The 26,830-nt window shown below is 39.3% G+C and overlaps 1 protein-coding gene across 8 annotated transcripts in view; it reads right to left on the bottom strand.

Moving 5' to 3' along the window:
- EIF4G3 (eukaryotic translation initiation factor 4 gamma 3) overlaps window positions 1-26,830 on the bottom strand; it is a 252,487-nt gene that overhangs the window by 137,794 nt on the left and 87,863 nt on the right. For 3 of the 8 annotated variants that reach the window (XM_074218211.1, XM_074218213.1, XM_074218215.1), the window contains exons 5-9: window positions 23,675-23,770; window positions 22,122-22,235; window positions 18,541-18,573; window positions 1,794-1,973; window positions 1,084-1,198 (exon numbers count right to left, since the gene is read on the bottom strand). In XM_074218211.1, the coding sequence (XP_074074312.1) occupies window positions 1,084-1,198; window positions 1,794-1,973; window positions 18,541-18,573; window positions 22,122-22,235; window positions 23,675-23,770 (538 nt within the window). The remainder of the gene's footprint in view (window positions 1-1,083; window positions 1,199-1,793; window positions 1,974-18,540; window positions 18,574-22,121; window positions 22,236-23,674; window positions 23,771-26,830) is intronic. The other 5 variants (XM_074218212.1, XM_074218216.1, XM_074218218.1 and 2 more) reach the window with 3 other exon arrangements.

Raw genomic sequence — 26,830 nt, 5'->3', positions numbered from 1 at the left:
TTTAGTACCTTCAAAGGGTGGTAAATAAATCACTCCTTCACTGTGTCCATTCAGGGCTTGAAATGAGAATGAATAGCTTTCATGTTGCTACAGTGACCCTGAACTATTCACACCCTGAACCATTCACACACCTGAACACTTCAGAATGGGAAATGGGTAGAAATATAAGTTTATGTATAGCAGATCACCTTCTTAAGAAGGAGGAATTTTTAAAATAGCTGTGCCTCTGCTTAAGACCCAGACTGACTGAAACTATGCAATCAAGTAAATAGTATATTTCATTCTAAGTAATTTTTAGATTTACCTATATTCACCATAATACTGTTTGACTTAGAGTAGAATTTTATTGAATTAATTTCAATTACTGGAGTAACATCTACTTACAAACCAAACTGAAATTTGGTACTTACAAGTACTTTGCACAATACTTTTTTAATGGCATTTCTGACTTTACAAAATACATTATCTAATTATCTTTATAATGATCCCCATTGCAACTCAGTAAAATAGGTAAAATGAACCGTTTCCATTTTACAGATGAGGAAATTGATGGTTGGATGTATTATTGAAAAAGTAGGGACCAAAACTTCAAATGATTTTTTGATCTGTGTCCTAGCAGAATGCAGAATACAAACCCCAAAAGTATTACAAGAGCATCTAGTCCAACTCATTCATTTTAGATTAGGGAATTAAGGGTCAGACTAGTAAAATCCTTATTTAGCCAGAGATAACATAACAATGCACGATTCAAAGCTATCTTCTGACTCCAAATCTGAGCTCTTTAAAGTTCCTTGCCAAGGCTGCATGTTCCTCAGGCTGTTTTTACATAATAAAAATGGTACATTCCTAACATAAAACCTGAACAACACATTATTTCAATGGATTCCCCACAACCACCATCTGCTGTTGATGGGAGTAGAGGAAAAGGGACTTGCTCAAAAAAAAGCCATTAAGCAGCAGAATATGAATCCAAATCTTCAGCTCCTTCTACAATATTTCCTTGAAAAAACCTTGGGGAATCCCAGCCCCCCAATCAATAAAAACAACACATCTGGCAAAAATGACTTGACTTTTCCTACTTACCATAGGCATTGGGGAATTCCCCAGGCCCTGGTCCAGGATAAAAGGGGCCAGGCCCCGGAGGCTGGACAGGATACTGCTGAGGAGGCCCAACATAAGGGGGGCCACTATGCCGGTACTAGGAGAGAGAAATGGCAGATGCTTTAAAAATAATTGGTAGACAACATGGAATAGTCAACTAAAGTTCTTAACAAATAATTTCCAAAGAGAATCAATTTAAATGAGGCAAAGTAACCTTATTAAACACATAAAACATGATCACTAGTCACCAAAGAGTCAGTGAAGGAGAGATCATATTTTTAGGAAGACACAGAACTAAGCAAGAATGCCCAGGTAGACAAGGGCGAGCTCGACTCTTGATTTAAGGATGGCAGCCTTCAAGGAGTCTGACAGGTGGTGGTCATTGGCTCTGTGTTCTGGGGATGGCATTAGTGAGGGCTCTTGGACAGAATCAGTGTCTCCCCCTCCTCTCACCAGACCAGGTTCGTCTTTGTGTGAGCCACACATAGACAACACTAGACAATGTCTGGTGAGCTGCACTGAAGCCTCCATGTCCTTGAAGCAAGAGTGCAGAGTGTGCTCTCTGTGTCTCAGGACAGTGACCAGTGGTCAGATTCTCCCATCTCTACCAAGCACCCACCACCACCCCCCTCCCCGCTGAGCCACCAGTCACACTGACTCTCTGGCTCCTGGGGTGCAGGGGCATACATTACCTGTGGGATACAGTACTGAGGGCCCTGGGGCATAGGATACGGCATGGGCAGATGGTTAACCATCATGATGTGCTGATTGGTTTGATAGACCGCGGTTGGTGTCTGGGCACCGGGACGGATGGAAGGGCTGCTGTTCTGGATGGTAGCTCTGGGAGGCTGTATTTGAGGCCTCTGAAAAAACTGAGGAGGGGAAAGAAAGAGGTTTATTTTCTTTGGCAAAGAGGACTGAGTTAACTGTTTGCCGGAATCTGTTTACATTTTTTCTCATCAACTTGAAATCTAAATACAATGTAAACAAAAATAAACTAGAACTGAATAACTAGATTAAAGCAAAACTGATGTTCTATAATCAGTTATATTTTCAGTTTGGGTTGTCACATGTCTGAAAATTGTACATATATCTCAAATATTTTAAACATAGCACAATTTCAACTTTGAAACAGCACATTTGAAAAAACAACAATCAGTAAAATGCCTTTTGTTGTGTTGTAAAGGTTCTAAGTTTTTTAGGTATTCAATGGATACCTCATATCAAACAAGTTTTATATTTTCAAAACTGTTCATAAGACACATAGAGGGCAAAAAACACATTGCTTCTATCTGTAAATTTTATTGCAAGTTTCTAATCAGGTTCAAATTCAAAATTCCCAAGCAATTATTTTCAATTATTTCAATTATCTAGTCAATCGACAAGAGCTTCAATTTTCAAGAAGATGACAACCCCATTCTGAATTAAACAAATTTCTCCTCCATTTCTATTTGAAGTAGCTTGCCATACAAGTGGAGAATACAAATAGTTCTGGCAAATAAGGTAACCTAATGAAATAAGTATTGAAATCTAAGATAGCATCAGAAGCAAGCAATCATAACCAAAGTTATTGACTGTTCTCACGTAAGGCTCAATGGCCTTCAAACAAAAGACCAAAAAATGAATTCTCCACATAGATATATTGATTCAATAGAAAAAAGAAATAATGGACAAATGATATCAGTAATATGGTGGTAGAGGAATAACTATGCCATGCAGAACCAGTAATTTGTTACCTGTATGGGTCTGAATCCTCCCTTCAATTAGGAAGCAAGATAGCAGCAGGAAACAGAAAGAAAGCCAATGCAACAGCTTACAGATCAGTAGGAAGGGGCAGGACAAAGCATGCAGCTTAAGAGAAATATTATCAGTATATTTTTCTAATAACAAAAACAGAAAAGTAAACTAAAATAGGCCTCACAATCCTCCAAATCCAATAGGATTTATTAGAAGCTCAGAACTGAAGGGCAAATCTATAATCCACTAAGAAGAAAACAGTGGCAATAACTACTGATGACAGCCACAATTTATTTAACTGCACATACAGTGCTTGCTTGATGGGAGGAACAGTCAGGTAATAGTCCCATTAGACACCAAAGGTGTGTTTCTGGATTTGTTATTTTTGGCTACTATGGGTTCCACTCTCCATTATGAGAATGAGATGATATAATTAAGGATGCTCTTTATAGAAGGGACCTCAAAAAAAAGGAATCTTCTTACCTAATTATTACTTTCTCATTGCCCCCAAGAATGGCTGGGAATCTAAGTATCTTTAGGGCTAGAGGCTCAGCTTAGGATTCTAATGAGTCAAATCAATTTTGAGCATCTGCCACACAATTCTTGGCTAGCATGATACATATTAGTCCAAATGAAGGAAATGATCAGTTTTGACACTGGGTACCAGTCCATGTCTGTTTCTGCCCCAGTTCAAGGCCTAAGGTACCCCAAAACTGTCCAGGAGGAAAGATGTTAACCCCAGGCCCAGATAGCATAATTAAGTACAGCCAAGGGGTGAGATGGGGTCCAAGACCCCTAAGACATCACCATGAGGTCTTGACACCAAACCCTAGCTTAAACCAATAAAGGGATAGTCAGGGCAGAAGAGGCCCCCATGGAGGTGAATGAGAGGAAAGCAACAGTAACGGGTGGGTAGCAGTAGAAGGAAAGCATAAAAAGCTGATGTGGGGGGTGACACGGAGACATGGGAGGTGGAGTGGTCAGTGTGGAAAAGGCAGAAAATGGGGGCTCCTTACAAGTGCAGCCCGAGCTTGCACCACTACTCTCAGCAAGGTCACACTTGGGATCAAGTCAAAAAACAATTTTCGACCCAGGCCTTCCCTTTCTTGCCCCTTTAATTTCTCAAAAACCCAGGAACTTTAGAGAGACTGTAAGTCTCTTATTAAACATTTCACACTGTAGATGGGTGGCTATGCTTTTAAGATTACAGAGAACCAATACTCAGCAATTTTTTTCTTTCTTTTGGAAATCAGAGTATATCAGAGCTGGAAAAAACCTGAGAGATTGAATCTAAACCCCCTCATTTTTACAGATGACAAAACTGAGAGAACAGTTTTTATCTAAAGTTTTGGAACCAGTTAGCTAAAGATCTAGTACTAGACCCTTCATGCCTTCCAAGGTGGATCAAATAGTTTCTAATATGAGCAAAATAGAAACAAAATATAAACATGTGATTTTCACTTCATGACTGGTCTGGCAAAATTTCATCATAAAATCAGAATTAGAAGTGATCCAAAATAATATATCTGCTCTAAAGTCCCCCTCCACTGCTGGGGACGATGGGGCGTGGTCCCAGAGCCAGGAAGTCTGGCCTTCAAGCCCAGGGGTAGCTTAGCAAGCACCTCTATCTCAGTGTCCTCATATACCCTAAAGCTTCTGTACAAGAGAAGCTGCTAGCCCACTGAACGGGACCAATCCAAGTCCTCTGCGACTCCCTTTAAGGTGTCTAAAGGGTCAACCTTGAAAACACTGAACAAGTAATTTAATTCCTCAGGGTTTCTGCTTTCTCGTTTATATAAAATATCAAAAAGAGGGTGAGTTGAACTAGATGACCTCTAAGGGCACTATGCTTCCAGTTTCAAATTTCTAATCCTAAAATGCTAAGTAAGGAGGAACTCTCTGTCTCCTATTCAGAAATGAATCTAATTGTTAAATATTTTAATTATGAAACAAAGCCCCACAAACAGACCTAGAGGAAAGAGCACTGAGTCTGAAGCCAGAGGAGCTGGGATCCAGTTCCTGCTCTGCCACTGGCACATGGGAGGAGGGACCTCTCAGGTCCCTGGAGGAACTCAAACATGTTCACTGAACAAATCCCTTGGCAGTTTACAAGCACATCCATCATTTACCCAGGACAATCCATGGTGTATCACCACCATTTAAAAGAACTGGGAATTGTCTTGGGAAGACAATGCCTCATTATCCATCAATATATTAGATACAGAAGAGAAAAAACCTAGATTCATCAGTGGCAAAGCTTCCCACTAAATCTCTGAATCTGCTTTCCCAAAATTATGCCAGCGATGACCCAAAGAATCCTTGACCCCTACTGAAAGTTTCTTCTGTCTGAGATTCTTTTGTACAGCCACTGAACCTCCTGGTATTCTGAAGCAGACATCTCAGAATCAGATAGGTCGGAGGACAAGCTGACTTCCTTAGAATCATCTAGTCCAAAGCCCTCACCAGACCTATGTGGGAAGGTTCAGACACAGGAAGTAATTTGCCCACAGTGGCACAAGTGAGTGAAGTGGAGACTTGAGTCCTGTTCATTCTACCTAGCCATTATGGTTCCTTGTTATTTAAATGGATTTCAAGACTACTTCCTTGAGTAGTCATAAAATAGAAATAGTGAATTTGTTAATAACTCTGAGGCCTAAAATATAAAATTCACTGTGATAATTATAAAAATCAGAATTTCTAAATCATTCACTTAAGACCCCAGTGTTGGTGACAGTTCACCAGAAATATCCATGTGAGAAAAATTCCAAACAAGTTCCAAATAAAGAATTTTGCACATCAGTTCAAAGGCTACAAAGAGCACAGAGCAACATGTTTTCATATACTCAACTCTTCAGATAGCATCTGATGAAGCCTACAGATTCTCAGAATCAAGTTTGTAAATGTACAAAAGCAAAATGTAGAAAATTACAAGGAAACCAACTATCTTGAAATTTTTCTTAAGTGTCCAGACCCTAGATGAAGATACATGAAATTAAAAAAAAAAAAGATCTTACCTAACAGGTCTCATGAAGAAAATCTGAAATTTGACTTCTAGTAAGTGGGGGATGCTAACTAAACAATTGGAGAAATGCATTAAGACTTAAAATTCAAATGCATCATTCTGGAAAACTGAAGTCTCACTACATGGCCATAATTCTCTCTCTTCTAGGAAGCTAAATCTGTTACTGTCTTAAAGATTGCGATCCCTAGAGAAATATAAGAGTAATTAACTCTACTTGGCAGAACATTTTTTCCCCTCAAATTCCCTTTTTCCTCAAATTCTTATCAGTATCACTCAGTGAAAAGGACCCACTCTTTAGGAACAATTCTTTTCTTTTTAAGTAAAGCTCTTATGAACAGAGAGATATACAACTTAGAAAGGAGATATAATGTAAACAAATGAACACCTTACAATGCATAAAAGGAGAACACTATCCTTATATTCCTTCCTAAAGATGGAGGTGTTCTGGACTACACAATCCCACCCTCCATTAGGACAAGCCCGCAGGGTCTCAGGGGAATTGCAGGACCGAAGCCCTCTCAAATGGCTGGTGCTGAAGCTTCAAAAGAGCTCTGAAGGCTGGGCTCCACTGGTGTGTTCCCATCTTTACTTCCTTGGGCAATCCTTCTTCCCAGCTGAGTTCTGTATAGCTAGTTGACCATGGCAATCACATGCTACTTCATGGCTTTTATTCAAAATGGTCCACCTTATGAAGAGGGTCCCAGAAAATCTCAGCTGTAGTCACCTTACAAAAATGAGGTAGGAGGGGGAAGCCAGGTGGCACAGTGGATAGAGCACCAGCCCTGGAGTCAGGAAGACCCAAGTTCAAATCCAACTTAATAACTGCCTAGCTGTGTGACTTGGGCAAGTCACTCTTAACCCAAATGCCATAAATAAATAAATAAACAAGCAAGTAAATAAATAGATGATAGATAGATAAATAAATGAGGTACGGAGCAAACTGGAAATGTGGAGCCTATTCAGGTGCTACTGTAACTCACAATTAAGCAGATAAGGATATGACACTTTCCATTTATTTTTTCTTATCTATAATGTGAAAAAATTCTTAGCATGTAAGGGTATGGTGAAATATTTAATTGAGCTCCTTTGCAAAATAAAATTACATAGCGGGGACAGAGGAAAAGAGAAAAAGGAAGAGGAGAGACAAGGAGAATTAGCTTGACTATACTGACACAAAAGTGGAGAAAATCACAAGAACATTCATGTAAGCTCTATGCATTAAAGGAAAAACCTGTCTTTCTCTTAGCAAACCCCAGAATTTTTCATAAACTTATCCCTCCTCGAAATTTAAATCATTTTCCAAAGAAGGAACAAATTCTTTTTTTCTTGGCAACATATAAATAAGTTCCACATGCAGAACTCTCTTCCAAGAAGGTGAGTTTAGTGATTTTGATGGGGTACAGATGCAAAATTTGGACTAGGTAACTAAAGTCTCATTTCACTGATTAGGATTATCCTTAAATGATGTGAGAACCTGAGAAGTCATTAACTGCCTTCTCAAACTAAACCAGAATAAAGGGCCAAGAGGTATTCAGCCATTGTCTAAGTCTTTTTTTGTTTTATGTATTTTAAAAAAAAACAAACAACTAATGCACTCCATATATCACAGCATTCAAATGATGGCTTTAAGCTCACATTTATACAATGCCTTATAATTTACCAAAACCTCATGTGTAAGCTCTGTCAGGGTCAGTACTACCATTCCAAATGAACAGATGAAGAAAGCATATTTTGGGGGATCGATGCTTGAAAAATTCTATATATTAAGTGCCAAAGGACAGGCTAAAGCTGTAACTACTGGTGTCGTATTCCACTGTACCACATTACCTGATTAAGTTCAGCAGCAGTGGGGCAGCTAGGTGGCACAGTGGATAGAGCAGCAGCCCTGGAGTCAGGAGGACCTGAGTTCAAATCTGACCTCAAACACTTAATAATTACCTATGTGACCTTGGGCAAGTCACTTAATCCCACTGCCTTGCAAAAACTAAAAATAAATAAATATAAATGAACAAATAAATAAATTCAGCAGCAGACCATGAGTAAACATTAAGTAACAGCCCTGTTTTTAAAAGACAAGGTAATATTAGGCCATCTAAATGGGTTCCATTCTTTTTTGATCCCTTAAATTTCCTTCTAAACATTATGAAATTAAAGCAGTAATGAGTTACTGTTGCTGTGGAGGTTGATGATGAGTTGTGTCCAACTCTCTATGATTCCATGGACCATAGCATACTAATAACTATTCATATTTGCTAAGCTGGCCAAGATCCTGAGTGATTTGCAATTTCCCTCTCCAGTAGATTAAAGCAAACAGAGATTAAGTGACATGCCCCAGGGTCACACAGCTAGTAGATTCAGTACTCTATCTACGAGTTACTAACTGAATTTTAAGTTTTCAGATAATTCTATTTCTCACTACTTTCTCCATAGTAAGTGTGATTAGCACATTCTTCCTTACCAGTGTTTTCCATATATGATCACCTCTGGTCCTCAGAATATCCCCATGAATTCTTAGTAATATTATCTAAAGAGAAGTTAGGCGACCTGTCCAACAAAAGCACTTTAAAGCTAGCCAGGAGAAGCCAGAAATTGAAAGGTCACTTACACCCTGATTCCAAAGCCAGTGTTCCATTCACTTTACTCTAGTACTTCTGTGCATTTAAATTTAAGACACAATATCCAATTAGAAACTGGATAGAAAGCAGAATAGAATTGTAGACTTTATAAAATACATTTTTAAGCAAAATTATACTATCTCTCTTCCACTAACTACTCTAATAAGAGAATTTCTCATATCCCTAAAGACAGCTTTCTGTTATCCTCCCAAATCTTCTTTGTTCACAGATAAATATCTATAAGGTGCTTTAACAAGTTTTCATATGACATGGGGTTCGATATTCTCCCTATCCATTTAAAATCCTCTGCATAGATTTTACCCTGGCAATGTTTTTTTTTGTTTTTTGCAAGGCAAATGGGGTTAAGTGGCTTGCCCAAGGCCACACAGCTAGGTAATTATTAAGTGTCTGAGACCGGATTTGAACCCAGGTACTCCTGACTCCAGGCCCGGTGCTTTATCCACTGTGCCACCTAGCCACCCCTCCTGGCAATGTTTTGCCTAATCTGTGGCACCCATAACTAACAATATTTGGGGGCAGCTAGGTGGTGCAGCGGATAGAGCACCGGCCCTGGAGTCAGGAGTACCTGGGTTCAAATCCGGTCTCAGACACTTAATAATTACCTAGCTGTGTGGCCTTGGGTAAGCCACTTAACCCCATTTGCCTTGCAAAAAAAAAAAAAAAAGAAAAAGAAAAAAAAAAGAAAAGACACTTAATAATTACCTAGCTGTGTGGCCTTGGGCAAGCCACTTAACCCCGTTTGCCTTGCAAAAACCTAAAAAAAAAAAAAAATAGAACCCAAAGTAACAATATTCTAGATACATCCTAACCAGGAAAGGGTAACAGAGCAACTGGAACCTCCTTCATTTCAGAAACTGCTTATCTATTAACCAAGTCTAAGATTCCAGTAGTGTTTCTTATCTATTTGTCCACACTACAGACTCATATTGAACTTGTGGTTCACTCAACACCCCACCCCAGGGCATTTTAAATATGGCTAGCCACATTTCCTGTATCCCATACTTGGGCTTTGAAAAAATGAACTGCATATGTATGGGACCTTAGGGAGTTATCACATTTCTTAGGTTTGGCCTATTTTAGACTGGCAATTTTTTCTATCCCTGATTTGGCAATCTAAGGTAATAACTAACCCACCTATTTTGTGACATAGCTCAGTTAGATAAACATGACACCTGTCATCCAAATCACTAATTGAAATGGTAAAACACGCAGGGCCAATGAAAAAGTATTAAGATCCTATATTAAAAATGGAAGTGCAGTTTGGCTACAATCCATTGCTCATCAATCTTTGAGCAAGTTAAAAAAAAGATTTGTCATCTACATCAAAATATTATATGATTCAGTCTAAATTTCTCTATCTTATCTACAAGGATATGGAGAAAACCTTTGTTAAATTCCTTGCTTTAATCCAGATTAAACTCCTGGATCTTTTAAGTCTTCTGAATCAGAGGAGGGAAGAAAGGGTTACCCTGCCTTGTTCTTCAGAGACCCAAGCATCCTGGAAGGGAGCACACTTCACTTTTCACCTTCTCTTTCCAAATATTCCCAGATTCACCTCTTTAACAATAACATATTCAAAAGCATAACCAACAATTAAAATCAAGTTTATTGATCTATACTTTGCAGAACCTCCCTCCCTCCTCCTTTTGAACATAAGGACAATATCTATAAAGTTGAATCATGGCAAATTTCTAAAAGTCTTCAATGACCTGCAGCAATTTCTATTCCCCTCATCATTTCATTGGGAACCTGAAATGTAGTTCACCCAGGTCTGATGGCCTGAACTACTCATCATAGCTTTGTATTCTCTGGACCTCTCCTTCCAACCATAACTGTTGATGTGTATCTCTCTCTTGGTCTAAGGATTATCTTATCCTTGGCAGAAATAACAGAAAAATCATAAACGCTACTTCCTTTTCATTTTGGTCAGTTCTCTACTACTATCATTCATTCTACCCTTCCCATCACCCTTTCTTGATTCTCCTTCCTTGTCTGAACAAGTTATTGTCCTTCTACTTTAATTTTTCTTGTTCTTAGTACCTGTCATAGGCTGTTTTGGACTTTTCAGCTCTGCTTGCACAGCTTCTCTAAAATTTTTTTTTTTTGGCTGGTTGACTAATTGGGTAAAGTGATCAATTAGGTAAAAGTACTAATTTAAAAAAAGATTGCCAGTGAGGAGACCTGGGTTCAAGTCAATCTTCCTGTCTTTGCAATCTGAAACACATCACTTTACGTCTGTCCCAGTTTTCTCATCCATAAAATGGGGGGCTTGAACTACACCAGCAACGATAAAAACAGCAAACATTCATCTAACATTGATTAAGCCTACCACAAGTGATACTACACCCCATTTTGTGGCTTGGGAAACTGAGGTTCAGAGAAGTTAAAGAGTGAATGCCTTACCCTTTCATGGGTCACACAGATGGGAAGCCAAAACTTTTCAGTGAAACACTTTTAATGATAGATTACTATTAGGTGCTAAAAAAACCTTTGAACACATTTTTGTCCTACGATGAAAACAAAAAGATAAGCTAGCATTGTGAGGTGTTTTTTTTTTCTTTTTTGATCAGGTCTTATAATTTCATTGGTGTAAGAAACATCTAGTAAGAAGTCTGCAACAGTTCTGAAGTCTAAGAGTTGCCTGGGAGACTAAAAGGTTAAAAGACATAGGGCAGGGGGTAGGGAGAATATCTGAACTCCAAAGTCAGTCCTCTCTCCTAGATGCTCATGCTATAAAGCCCTACCTACCTCCCTGCCAAACCAAACTCCTCCTACACCTGTTAGGATTCTCCACATCAGTTTCCACCTCAACTGCCCCCTGCCCCATAAAGCCTTCCCCAAACATTCCCTGCTCTTAAGCAGGAACTACATTTCCCTCTTGCTATCACTGCAATTTAAACTCTTCATTGGCAATCAGAGGTAATAAAAAGTGGAATGTTATCTGTATAACTATCTCATCTACCTTAATTTGACTACAAGCCCTTAGAAGGCACAGACTTGGTCTTATTTTTGCATCTATTCCTAGATAAGATTCTTAAAAGAGGTCTTTTGTGAAATGTCTGAATGAATTTCTTTTTCCTCTGTTTAGCACAATGCATTGTGCATAAAGCAAGGATTAACGTTTGTTAAGGAACAAATTAATTCATTTTTTCTGAAATAATAAACCCCAAATAGTGATATTTCTCCATATTTCCTCCATAAATCACTAACTTTCCTTAAGATAGCAAGCACTGGGGTGGCTAGATGGCACAGGATAGTGCACTGGCCCTGGAGTCAGAAGTACCTGAGTTCAAATCCGGCCTCAGACCCTTAATCATTACCTAGTTGTGTGACCTTGGGCAAGTCACTCAATTCCATTGCCTTGTTAAAAAAAAAAAAAGAAAAAAGATAGCAAGCACTGGCTAGGTCACGTAGTTCTGATTTTCTAGCAGGGTCTTTGGAAAGGGTATCTGGAAGAAGTATTACAAGGGAAATAAACTCCATACATCAGATTTTAAATGGAAATTAACTCAGGCAAGCAAAGGGTGGCTTTGAGCCCATCCTGTTTGAATCTCATTCCTTCATTGCTCAAGTTCTGACACCTCTTCTGGACAGCTGTTCAGAGCAGGTCTGACCAGGTCATTCCCCTGAAGGCCTCTAAAACAAAGTAGAAGCCCTCCCAGTCAGGACTCAGCCACTTCTCACTGCAGGAGGTTTATTCCATGTGCTGCCCCTTAGCACATTGGCTCCATGTTCCAGTCAAACTGGCTTCCTTGAGCTCTGACCTTGGCCTCATGTACCCAACTTGCACATCAGATTTGAATCCATTTCCTCTCCCAGAGCAAACCAGGAGAATTCTTCAGCCAAGTAAGGCTCATGTCTTTTCTGATTCTCCTCTCTTCTTTCTTGACACACCATCACATCCTATTATCTGGACAAAAGGAAACTGCCAGACTGAAGGCACCATTTGTCTTCTCCTCTATGTATCCTGAGGGTGCAGTCTGCTGAAATGCTTACTGAATCCCCCAGTCTCAGAGAGATGAAATGGTTCTCCCTGAGGTCCCAACAGTAAGATATGGGCAGAGTGCACACACAGAACCCAGGGCTCCTTCCTTCATGAGTTAAATCCAGTGCATTACAAATCAGTTTGGTTTTTTTTTTAAGGTTTTTTGCAAGGCAAATGGGGTTAAGCAGCTTGCCCAAGGCCACACAGCTAGGTAATTAAGTGTCTGAGGCCGGATTTGAACTCAGGTCCTCCTGACTCCAGGGCCGGTGCTCTGTCCACTGCACCACCTAGCCACACTTACAAATCATTTTTTAATACAAGAATCTTGAAAGATATGTCAGCTAAGTGTTATCTCCACTCACAAGAGATATAGCTGTATAAGGGATGGAGTTTGAAAGTCAGGAAGACCTGGGTTCAAATCTTACTTCTGAGAAGAAGATAAACTTAATACAGTGAATTTCTTAAACCAAGGAAATGCAAGGTTCAGTCTATCAAACATTTTAAAAAGAATTTTGTAGTCACAGATTGCTTACTATCAATCAGAGAACTGGAAACACGAAGATTTTAAAATCCCACTGTGTACAAAGTGATCATAGAAGACAAAGTATCACAAGATTACGGAAAGAGGTCTGAATAAAAGAACATAAGATATACAATATTTAGAGAAGGGAAACCAGTACAGTAAAAGACTGCCATATTGGACAGGATTGAAGAAGAGAATTTGGGAAAGGAGTGGGAACTCAAGCATGTGAAGTCTTGTTGTGAAGAAGACAGAATAGCCTTTATCTGCACAGTTCCAGAGAGTAGAACCAGGAGCACAATCAACAAGTATAATGGCAGAACTTGTCTCACTCTACCCCTAACCCAACCCTGACTCTTCCAAGCAGAAGGTCACTCATCTATCTTCCAGGGCTTAACCTGTGAGTCCACCTCCCTGGAAGGGCCTGCAAGATCAGCTAAAAACAATGTCATCCTTCAGGCACAGAGGAAAAGGGACTTTCATGTGGTCCCATCACTAAGTTAGGACAGGGCTAGAACTAGAACCCAAAACAATGGCTTCTTAGTTAAGCAATCTCTTCAGTACGCCTGGCTTTCCATGACCGACAAAGATTTCCTATATCTACTTCTTTGACAATATCTTTAAAATGCTTAAGCACAAACTACACCAGAAAAAGAGCACCCAGTTTCAACACATGCCCCAAGAGAAACTACTCCGACCTAGCAAATCCTTTCTGGCTTTGGCAGAAGATCTATTTGTTTATGAAGCTGATTAAGAAAATTGTGCTGCTGAGTTTTGTGAACTGTGTGTAAACAAAACTAAGACATAGGGAAATATGTTGCAAAATGTTTTTGCTCAAGGAACAAGTTTGAAAATCAATTTTCTGACCTACTTCATGGTGACAAAGCAGACTCCCTCACACAAGGATATAAGCAGTATTTGATCGCTATTGGGTAATCCAGAAGTAATACAAGGACAGGAACACAAGTAACTTTAAACCAGAAGTAGACAAACTGCACTGAACACAGATAAAATTAACTGTGGGAACTACAAATTCAAATTCTGAGATGTCATGTTTAGTAAGTACCAGCATTTGAAATAAACTTTGTTTTTGAAATGTAAACCATGCTAGAGTACAATCATAAAAAAATAATTCAAAACTGTTTCTCATTTAAAATAATGATAGGAAAAGTGTATGAAGAATAAACATCTCTACAAAGACTACAAAAGGAATTGCTACCCACTGTCCTGGAGCTCAAAGCCATGTCTTTCCACATCATTATTCTAGTGAAGTAGGAAAAGACATTTTTCTAGTGCAGTTGGAAAAGACATTGTCTTCACTACCAATGGTCTAGAATGTCAGTAGATGAGGACTCCAGCAATAGAGTTTCTATTCCCTGGAGTATCTCCTCTTCTGTTCTTTTTGGGTTTTTTTGCAAGGCAATGAGGTTAAGTGACTTGCCCAAGATCACACAGCAAGTTTCAAGTGTGTGAGGCCACATTTGAACTCAGGTCCTCCTGACTATAGGGTCAGCTGCGCTACCTAGCTGCCCCTTCTTCATTTCTTTGGAGGTGTGGTCAAGGGAGGAGGCCTCATATGGGCCTACACCTTTTGGGTTTTGTCGAATCATCCATGTGCATGATGACTTGAGGTCTGTCCCATTCATCCTTTGGATCTGACCACTTGTCTTTGGTCCATTAGCTATTCAGTGGGGGAAAGGAAGGGAAAATTCTTAAATCAGGACATCCCAGAGAGTTCATTAAGACAGTTCCTTGACTTTGGTAGTCCACGAACCAAAGCGCATCCTTGTTCCACTTCTGAGCTTTGTGCTCAATGGCCTTGATTTTTAAGTGGACTTAAGAGCTCCTTTTAAAACTCAAGACACCCTGCATTCCAGGAAAAGGGCCTGTGTGCTCTGTCACGTGGGTGCTGGGTCACCCGCTATGTTTTTCACCAGTGGATTACCAATCCTTAAAAGGACAAAGATCCTGATTTACCCCAGAGACAGAGTATGGAGTTACAATTTTTAAAAAAACAGCATCTGATTCTAACTAAACAACACTAAAAGCAACAATTTAGCTGTCCTGGTTTCTGACTACAGGACAAATCAAGCAATACGTATCATTTTATTCTTTTTTTGAAGGAATGGGGAAAGAACATCTCTAATTGGATGTCCTGTGGGCATCTTAAACTTAACATGTCCAGAAGTGAATTCCCCGTCCTTCCCCTTTTAATAATGTCTCATTAAAGGATGTATACTTCAGCCTAGAATCTCTGTCTGTCTGTCTCTGTCTCTCTCTCTCTCTCATTCATATTTCTCTCACCTAATCAAGTCCAGGTGGTCTTATCTTCCAACCATCTGTGGCACTGGCTTCCTCGGTGCAGTGCATTTACTGAGGCCTGAACTTCTGAAATAGTTGGTCTGACCATACCACACCCGCTCATTCCATAACTTAAGAGGGTTTCTACCTGGACCAAATCTAAACCTCTGGGCTTGATTTTTAAGGCCCTTCTCATGTCCTATGCTCCCTCCACCTCCAGGATCCAGTCACATTGACCATTTTCACTGGCCATTGCTGCCCATTCCTGGAACACTCTCCCTTGTCGCCTCCATCACCTGGCTTCCCTAGCTTCATTCAAACTCCAGGATTAGACTAAATTTCTTGAGGGCAGAGCCTAGAAGGACAGTCAAGACGGTGTGGAAATCCCAACTCTTCATAACTTTGAGATTTGTTTCAAGTGATCAAGTTCTGATGCATTAAAACAAAATGACCCAATAGCAGAAAAGCCATCCAGGTTCATACTTCCTTCTCCCAAGATACCTGCATATTTCTCTGCCTCTGCCTTCTCACAGCTCCAGGCAAAGGAGTGGGGAGGGAAGGCAGCAAGGATGGCTAACTAAACACCTTTACAGTTCTTCAAGATTCTGCAAATATCTCATTTATTATTAAAAGTTCTCCCCTCAGCAATATGGGAGTAATGATCAACCTTAATGGACTGGCTCATACAAACAGGGCAACAATCAGGCACAAGTTTGGGATATCTGCGATGGAGAATGCCAGCTGTATCCTGAGAAAGAATTGTGGGGTTTGAACAAAGACCAAAGACTTTCTATGTACCTTTAATTTAAAAAAAAAACTCTTATATAATTCTACTATCTCTAAGTACTACACGTTTCTTCCTTAAGGATGTTATTTCTCTCTCATAACATTCAACTTAGATCAATGCATACCCATGGAAACAATGTAAAGACTAACAGACTGCCTTCTGTGGGGGTGGGGGGAGGGAAGCAAGATGGGGGGGGGGTTGCAAAACTCAAAATAAATAACATCTTTTTAAAATTAAAAAAAAGTCCTCCCTTCCTTTTGAGTTAAGGGCCATGAGTTAGTCTTTTTGGATTAATGAAAAAAATGAATCCAGAAAATGGGTCAATTAGAGCAGTGGATGTACAGGCCTAGGTTAGAGTTAGAGGTTCTACCACCATGAGGTTTCAGGGGTTGGTCAGATAGTCCAACTGTACTTAGTTTCTTTTGGTGTGAGCACCAATCACTAAGGGCCCTTTCAGCTTGCAATCTTATATTCCTAGAAACAAGGACAAAAACTACAAAAGTAAATCTTTTTCCTTTTCTAAAAGAACAGTTAAGGTTGCTAAAGTCTGCTTTATCCATATAAATAAAATCAAAAGACTCCTCCCTTTTGGGCTGCAAGGTGGCACCATAATGTATCACCCAGACAGACCTGAGTCCAAATGCTGCCTTAGATACTTACTATCTCTGGGATATTGGACCAGTAACCTAACCTCAGACTCAGTTTCCTCACAGGAATGATGACAATTATGAAATAACATGAAATAATACTAAATAACATGAAATAATACATGTAAAGTACTTTCTAAGTTTTTAAAATAAATACTAGTATTATTTAGTCTTGGCTAACTTATTCTACTTTTGACATCATCAAAGATGGTTTCTTTATTTTTATTTTATATATCATTAGTTTACCTTCCTTACTATAAACAATAATATTAATAACTCATAATTATCATGGGATTTTAAGGTTTACAAAGCACTTTTGATACATTATCTCATCAATCCCAACAACAATCCTGTGAGGAAGAAATCACAGATATCACAGCATCCCTAACATTACAGACAAGGAAATAGAATGAGAAATGTTAACCATCATGCCTGAAAACACAAAATTCATAAAAGGTTTTTGTTTTATTTAGGACTCTTGGTTATTCCATTTGGAGTTTGCTTGGCAGAGATGCTAAAACAGTTTGCCATTTCCTTCTCCAGTTTTACAGATGAGGAAACTGAGGCAAAGAGGGTAAAGTGATGTGCCCAAGGACACCCAGCTAGGAAGTCTCTGACAGTCGATTTGAACTCAGGAATATATCTTCCTGACTCCAGGCCCAGTGCTCTGTCCACTGTGCAACACAGCCACCCCATATAAGGGTTATTAGAAGGATTCAAAACAAGTCTTGGCTCTCTAAGTTCACACATTCTCATCTGGTGAGGTGCCAACAACTACTCCAGGCTCCATTTTGCCCTTTCACTTTTAATTCATAGTCCAAAGCAAACTGATCCCAATTTAGCTTTCCTATCTCCATGCATATATTATACATACATTTCTTAGATTTCAGGGTCTTCAGAAGTATAGGGGCAACATTTAAATTCACATTGCTCAACAGTTTAAAATATGAAATTCTTCCATCAAACCAACCTATTCTCTCTACAGCAATGATTAATCAAACTCTATACCAAATACAAAACAAAAGGATATCAAAAACTCTTTTTGACAAAAATGCTGCCTGAACAAGTGATTTTGAACAAGATAGTAATGTTCTCCTTGAGAAAAGTATCTCCTCTCCAAACCCTCTAGGAGTCTTGAATATGTGAAAAATGATAAAAGAAAAGTAATTTTTTGTATAAGGGTTTCTAAGGGGGGTATACTAAATGATCTGTTATATTCTAAGATATTTAAAACTTGTTTATTCAACAATTATTTTTAGTCAAAAACTCTGAGCAGTCAAAAAAGCTTAATTATAAAGTGATCAATATTGTTTATGTTCTAAAAAGGAATTCAAACTAAAAAAACCCCCAAACTACATTACTATTAGGAGTTTGTTATAAAATCTAGGTTAGTAATTAAAGTTGAGTGAATTTAGAGACATCACTCTTCTTGGTTCTACAGGTTAATATTGTTACATTAGCAGGTGATAAGGAACCCTTAGAATGTTGCCTGTACCATTCAGTGAAGTTTCTGCTGAACCAAAACAATTTTAGGGCTGAATCTGAAAAATTTAAAAGGCAGTTTCAATTGAAATCTGAATAATTTCCATCAAAAAAAGGTAGTTGCTAAGTGCAGACTTTGCAGTTTTATTCCAATAAACAGGCTGATCCAGAGCAGACAAATGGAAATGGGATCTGTGGGGTAGGGGGCCTCTGGGTCAGAGAGCCAGAGCCCCTTGGATGGCAGCATTCTAAGAATTAGCAGCTGTTAAAAAGCCCCAGCCCATTAGTTAAGATTGAGGTGAAAGGGGCAAGGGTACAGTACCTGATGATGGGCAGGTCGAGGCCCCGCTGCAAACTGAGAAAAGGAGGGAGAAGACAAACACAAAAGGAAAGGCACAAAGAGTCAGAAACACCACAACAAAAACCAAAATGTCACACAATCTGCCAAAAACAAAAAAACCCACAAGGAAAAACAAAACAAAACAAAACACACAGTCAAAGCTTTGCTGCAGGACAGTGAGAGACAGGTACTAGGATTCCACAGGTTAGCATCACTGTGATCAACAAGATCTTGTTTAAGAACCTGCAGAGGAAGCCACTTCCTATATCGTGGCCTTTCTTATGGTAATCTTTAAAAACATGGATACAGTGCATAAGAAAGCTAGAAGGATTGGGTGGTTGGCCAAGCAAATTAACAGCAAGGATACTCTATGTAACAAACAGGACTTCAATCAGAGCTAGAGGAGGGCTGCAACATAGTAGAGTATCACTGAGGTATCCATAAGACACATGGAATGCCTCAAAGAAATGCTCTTGGTCTTCATCTAAGGTTAGTTAACAGTCTTCTAGACCCTCAACAGCCAGAGGGGAGGAAGGTTTAGCATGTCACACATATAATGAATAAATCCTTTCCAGTGTTGGTTGGGGGGGGGCAAATAATATGAGTACTATAATATAAACCATCTATGCACAAATTAAATGAACTAGTTAAGCATAACAGCAAGCACATCCAGGCAAATGACCAGTGAACATCCGTCTTCTACAAGAATGAATGAAGATACTATTGGAAGAGGGCCAAGCAATTAAACATACAGTGTGAAATCTGAGTCCACAATTAATGTTTATGCACAGTGGCAAAATGCTCTGAGTGAATACCTATTATTAGTTATCTCTGAGACTAAACTAAAAGAGAGTAAAACAGATTTTTTTTTTTGCTAACCTGAGGAATGTTTGAAAGGGGTGATTCACATTGTCATTTCTTACTTTTTCCTAACTTATGACACAAGAAACAGGTCTTTCATCAAGGAAATTTTGATACTGACCAAAAATAGATCAGTGACAAAACAGTTCCCAAAGCTTAAAGCAGTCTGTTCTTTTTTTTTTTTACTCAAGAACAGGGCAAAATGTGGAAGCTGCAACAATGCTCCACTGCCCAGCCAGCAAGACATTAATAGACAAAGTCACCCTCTTCAAAAGTAAATGGAAAAATAAAGTAGGGAAGCTGGTTCCTTTCTACCAACCTAAGGTGTTAAAGATCATGGTTTCATTTGTCTGAGCACCTCAAGTCTACAACAGTCATGGTTCACTGTACCCAAATTCTTCCCCAAAATAAAAGTAAAATATAACTGAATCCCAATAATAAAGACTACACATTCTACAACGATCTGCAAGACCTTTCAAAATACTCATTTGAAAGGCTGGGATTTGAATCTTAGAATGTCAGAACTGGAAAGGGTCTGAGAAAGAATGTTGTTCAACCTCATCTTTAGATAGAAATGTGGTCTACAGAATGATTCCAGAAAATTGCATCAAAGCACAAATCCACAGTTGTCATACAATTAATGTCACAGAAAGTTCAATGAAGAATTCACCTAGAAGTTAAAATGTCACCTACCTTCCTAGTAAGCAATGTCTAAGAGAGAATGTTTTTGAATAAATATAGAAGGATATTAATAAATTCCTTCTCTAATCTATATGCTTAAAAGGGGGTGGTATGTGTTAATGGTAATATTGTGCTATTTCAGAAACAAGCTATTATTCTTGCAAGAATCTCAAAAGAATACATGGCCTCAAAATGATTTTCCATATCTTATTTGTGCAAAAAAAAAAAATCAGATCATATGTCTAATGCAAAAACAAAGCTTCCAGTACAGGCAATACAACCTGCATTAGTCATTAATAAAGGAAGGAAGACAGCTGCTCCCAATCGAAATATTGATGAGGGAAGGAATGGGGTGTGGAGGGGAAGCCACATTTTAAATAACTTAACCTGAGAGCAGCAGTACCTGTCTTATCACTGTTCCACAGAAAGGTCCCATTTCTAACCTCTAAAATCAATGTTGTAAGTTCATATATTTAAAAACCTTCTAATTAAAAAGGTATTTTCTCTATAAGCAAAAGGAAGACATTATAAAAATAATAATCAGTTTTTTGAAGTTAGTGGGAAAGTACCCTAGTCTATTTTGCACTAGTCACCATTGGCTATTGAGCTTTTATTTTAGTTGACAATATTTGTTATCCTATGGGTAACTGTAAGCAACAGAACAAACTGTAGTCGCTGCTGGCTCGTAATAAAAGTTGAAACTTTAGTTTCATTTGGCTTTGTCTTTAGATGGAAAAGATAGTAGATATAAAGGAAAGCAGCCTTCTGTGAAACCTGGATCAAAGTGCTTCTGCCAGCCACCCCCTTAATGGTCTCTCTCTCACACCCCCTTTGTGCAAAGTTGGCAACTAGGCATGGCCAACATACGTTGATGTCAATTTGGCACACTGAACAATAGTATTTTAAAATAACCACAGAGTATTACAAAAGCCATGATGCTCCCCTTTCCCCAATTATGCTTTCAGCAGACTGACTATATTGGACAAATTGAAAATAAACTACTACTTGGAGTTTTGATGTGACAATAAGAAACAAGGGTAAATTGATAAATTATACTTGGGCTTACCCGTAAAAAAAAAAAACTCCCAGAATTTCCCCAAGTTAGAATTCAAATAGGCTCCTCTTAGTCTCGAATAGAAACAATGGCACAAAGATGGGTTTGGGGGTTGGGGGACACTTGAAGCCAGTTGGATTGCAAAGGCAGCTGTCCAGGGAAGAACAGAAGAGCTGCGGGTGTGCAATCGCCAATGGCCCATTAATGCAGAAATAGAATGGAGTGAGCTCTGGCTGCTCTAGCAAGCAGGGTTAGGGTCACTTCCTGAGTGGGACAGCTTACCTCTCCACACCAGCAGGGCTCGCTGTAAGGTGGATGAGACTAGACTATGGAAGCCCAGGATGTCAAAAAAGCAATCCAGAAAATTTCCTCACCCCTGCTTTACCCTCCCGGCACCATTACAAATGAAATCAAATAAATCAAACCCAAAACAATAAGCAAGAGTAGTTTGGGGCCAGCTAGTCTTGCACTTGTTTTGGGAGCATGTAAATGGAATGTTATATGTGTGATTTTTAGTAATGGGGTGGTAATGGTCACTAGCAGAGCGGATGGCAAAAATTGCATAGAAGATAGTTTAAAAAAAATAACGTTTACGACCACAGAAAATGGCTGAACAACTGCAGACAATTTCCCCCTTGATATTTAATAAAATAATGGGAAATACTTGTAATTTGCATTTTGAATTAAATAATCCTGAAAGTGCCATCCCTTTGAATTTTTTATATTAAAAAACATCCCAATTCTTCCTAGCTAATTCCCACTGGAGAAAACCCACCCACATTCTTTCATTCTTCTCCCACTAAGCCTGGCAGAGACTGCCATGGTCTGTTAGACTTTCAGGGAGGAAGCAATCAACGCATTTCTGTAGATCAGCCAATAAAATGGATGTGGTCAAAAAAAAAAAAGAACAAAAATGGTGCCAAGGGCACTGCTGCCTGCAAGAAGTACAGTTTGTTATATTGCTTACAATGCAGTATTTTATCCAGCCTCTTCCAGCCAAGGACCTGTAAACGGGAGTCTGTTCCAAAACCTTCCTCCTCTTCCAGTTGTCTGTGCAATGTATTGGCACTGTTCTGCTGGGCTGTCAAAAAAACTGGTTTAGAGATGCAGCTCTTCAGTCAGGTTTTGCTCCAGTTCTAACCATGTAAACTTACTCTTGCTTTTCAACAGTTCAAAGAAGAGGGGGAGCAGAGGACCACAGTACTCACTTACTGTTTAGCCAAGTTTAACACCATTGTTCCAGGCTAGATTAGAACTGGGGCCTATGTGAAATGAAAAGGTGGGATTCTCTGCCCCTTTCCAAGGGGTCCAGTGTCGGCATCAAAAAACCACTCTCAGGATTGAGCTTCCCTTGGCCACCTTGTTGGCACTTTCAGTAGAGAGGTGAAGAATTAAATGGGCCACTGAGACTGACCACCCTCCCACATGCTCACCACCCCCTTCACTCTTAGAGATTACTCTCCCACAGCTCAATGATACCCATGGTAAAGAGCTGCTATCAGGGAAGAAGGGATGGGGAAGTCTGAGAAGAGAGTGACAAAAGTTTTCAATGCAGTCTGTGTTCTGCCAGTAGGCTAAATACTGAAAAGAATCCGACATATGGCACCTTCCACTAATTCTCAATCCACATGAAACAAAAAAGAAAGGGAGCTGGCATAGTGAGTTTCTTTCCCTATCGAGCAGAAAGCATAGGCATGGGAGCCCAACCAAGACCCTGCCTCTTCCGTCCTTGGGGCCATGCTGCGAAATCACGGAGGTGATGCATAAAGAGGGTTAACGTGAGATGCTGCAGAAGCGCTTTTCTAGCCAAAGCTAATCATGCAGGGCAGGGCAGGGCAGAAAAATTTCCAAAGAGTGGACGGCTTTCATGATTCCCTCTGAACCGGGGGGGGGGGGGGGGGGGGGGGGGGCTTGAACTCAAGGAGTGTTCTCAGTCTCTGAGGAACCCAATGCACTCAGGAAAAACCAGAGCAGGAGAAGAGATTGTACATTTGGATGCCAACTGGCTTAACACCCAACCAAACAGATATGCTCAGCTGTACCGGCATACACATTTACGTCCATCCTTTTAAAATGGTTAGAACTGATCCAGTGACACTAATTTACGAATCTTACTCCCTAGAACACTGGAGGACTGAGAGTGCAGTAACAAAAATCATATTCAGTTTTCTAAATTGCCTTGCTTCTTTTTCTTTGCTACTGAAAAATACTGTTAATGGATAAAGTACTGAAATGAGGTGAACTTGAATGCAACTATACTAAAAAGAAACCGTGTTACTGAGTTGGAAAAGTAGATGGCAAGAAATCCATCTTCTCTCTTTCTGGAGAGGGGGACACAAAATTTAATATGAAATGTTCCAATGGGGAAAATGCAATGCAAACCAGTGGGAACAAACACTTTGGAACAAACTTCCAGAATTCAGTAATACTATTTTAAAAAGAAACACCACACTACTGTACACAAAAACCAGACAAAAGGCGGTAAAGAAATTTATGTGGAACTAATTTATATTCACTTACCGGAGAGCGGGTTTGAGGCTGTGAGTTCATTGTCTGAGGGGCTTGGGGATACACCAATGTGGTTGGAGCTGCATTCTGTCCAGAGGGATAAGGGGTCTATCCCAAAAAAAAAAAGGAAGATTAATATACCATTTGCAAAAATTAGAGAAGACAATTAAATCCACAGGATTGGAATTTAAGAGTTGCACAGATTTAAGAGTTACAAGCGCTCATAAAAATTACCTAAGGAAATTTTTCATTTTACAATAAAGGAAACTGAGGTCCAGAGTGATTATTTTCTCCCTAAACAAATAGCTAGTAAAACACATTATTAAACTAGATCTTCTACATTCCAACTATGTGCTCTTTCTACTACATAAACAACCTCAACCTCAAGGATATAACTAAAGCTCACAACTTTGCTAATAATTCCTCCTATTACAATTGAGATTTAATTCAATACATTTCAGTAGAAATGGAATATTTGTGGAAAATACATTCAGTATTCTTTGGTAGTTACCACTGATCAACAGATCCAATCCAATAAACATTTATCAAATTATGTACAAGGTACTCTGCCAGCTACTGGTGATAAGATGACAAGACAATAAACTGTGCTGGCTTTCCAGGATTTGACATCCTCCTGGATTCCTAGAGCAAGTGGTAAAAACGTATACTTCTAGAAGGAACACTGGATGCAGACACCTGGTCCCCTAGGGTCATTCCATAGGCGACCTTAGCTAAAGAACTAGACCTCTTTTTCTGAACTGTCAAAAAGGAGATCCAAAAAATGGGATCATTCTTCCTTCAAAAGGACATCGTGACAATGACCCCTGGTAATCCCAAACCCTGTTTTTCATCTTCACCATGCCCTCTGATTCTTCTACCCCTTGATTCTTTCTCAGACCACTATCCCTACAATGACTCCACTGACCAACCTGGACCAGTCCAAATTTACAATGTTCTCTTCTCTTGAACCTCTTATTATGCCCTGCCAAGCTCAGCTCTGGATTTCTCCCTCTATTCACTGCCCTCACTCCTACTCACTTACCTGCTGTTGAATGAAGAAAATCACAATACTCTACCAATTGAATCCACCACAGATTTATATTACATAATCTCAACTGGGCGTTCACTGCTACAAGATAATTCTCTTTTTTAATCTCCCTAATTGACTCACTATCCTCACCAGAACAGATTCTTTTCATCCTCAAACTTCCCATAGGTTCCCCTCCCTACATTCTCTCTGCTGAGAACTTTGTCTCATAATTCACTGAAAAAAAATTGAAGCCATTTGCCACTCTTCTCCTCTTCTCCTCAACTTCCATCTCCCAGTGACTTTTGCCACTATCTCCACCTTCGTTCTCCATTTCATATAATGAAATGGTCCTTCTCCTTCCTAAAAACTAACAAGGGATGCCATTTCATCCATTCATCTCTAGCAAATTGCCTCTGCCATGATCTACATTCTCCTAGTTATCTTCCATCGACCTGTCTCCTGTCCACCAACCTGTCTACGTCTCCATCCCTCTAAAAACCCTGACTTGACCCATCTATGGCCTCTAGTTATCACTCCATATCTCTCTGCCTCTGCTTAGTTTTCCACATTCTCTCTTTTTAACTCTCTACAATCTGCCTTCCAACCTGAAGTACATTTGTTCTTTTCAATGTGACTAAGAATCTCTTAAACTGTCAAAACTAATAGTCTTTTCTCAGTCCTCGTCTTTCTTGACCTTTTGTTGTCTTGATACCATCAATCTCTTGCCTTTAGATTTTTGACACCAATCTCTCAAGTTATCCTCCTCCCTATCTAACTTTTATTCCTTTCTCAAGTCTCCATTGCTGCGTTTTCATCTAGGTCATGCCCACTAACTATAAAAGCTCTATTCTCTCTCTCTATATTATATATATATATATATATATATATATATATATATAAATAATTTTACTTTATTTATATGATCTCATCAGCCCCTATAGAATTATCATCTCAATGCTAATGATTCTCAAATTTATTCTTCTAGTCCTAACCTCCCTTCTGAACTCCAGACTCAAAAACTGATCTGGATGTCCTGTAGGTATCTTATACTAAATATGTCCAAAACTGAACCCATTTTCTTTCCCTCCAACTCTCCCTTCTTCCCAACTTCCCTCCTACTGTTGGGAACTCCGGTCTTTCCATTCACTGAGGCTAACAATCAAGGTATCATCCTCAAGTCCTCATTCTGTCTCATACCACTATAATAAATCTGTTGCCAAAGTTCATCAATTTAACCTTCCTTAATCTCTCTCCAATGTGCCTCTTTTTTTCTGCTCTGACACTGTCTTTGCTTTGGTGCAGCTCACACATGATCTAGTGTGATAGCCTGATGGTTGGTCTGTTTAACACAGGTCTCCTACTGGAGTCTACCCTCATTCAGATTCAAAAATGATCTTCCTAAACCATAAGTCTGATCACATCAGCACCAGTGATTCCCCAATCATTTCCAGGATCAAATTTTTAAAAATCTCTATTTGGGGACTGCTAGGTGGCAGAGTGGATAGAGCATTGGCCCGGGAGTCAGGAGGACCTGAGTTCAAATCCAGCCTCAGACACTTAATAATTGCTTAGTTGTATGATTTTGGCGCAAATCACTCTTAACCCCACTGCCTTAAAATAAAATAAATAAAACAAAATTCACTATTTGGCATTCAAAGTTCTTTATAACCTCCCCTCCACACACACACACACACACACCTTTTCATTCTCCCTGTGTACTTTTCAATCCAGTGACTATCTTCCTTGCTGTTTCTTGCACATGGCACACCATCTCCAGACTCTAAGCATTTATTATTTTTTCCCCCATTCCTAAAATGGTCTCAGTCCTTCTTTCTACTTCCTTGAATACCTGGATTTCCTTCAAGTTCTAGCTAAAATTCCACCTAGTTCCTCTTTCTGTTATCTCCAATGGAACTTAATATTTATTGACTGACTCAGCAAGATGGCAAAGTATTTCAACATATTTAAGCCCAGATTCCCCTGCTTCATCAGTTCAAAACAACAAGATGTTCATTAGCTTTTGAAAAGTTTGAAGGAAGTGAAAGAAATCTTCACAATGGAAATTCCATAGAAAAACCAGTAACAAAGGCCAAAAAAGAAAAATCATAATGCAGTGAAAAAACACGAGGGTAAAAGAA

This window comes from Macrotis lagotis, chromosome 1 (assembly GCF_037893015.1).
Source record: "Macrotis lagotis isolate mMagLag1 chromosome 1, bilby.v1.9.chrom.fasta, whole genome shotgun sequence".
In the NCBI taxonomy this organism is placed as follows: Eukaryota; Metazoa; Chordata; class Mammalia; order Peramelemorphia; family Peramelidae; genus Macrotis; species Macrotis lagotis.
The sequence above is the reverse complement of the archived record's forward strand: the minus strand, read 5'-3'. Positions and strand labels throughout refer to the sequence as shown.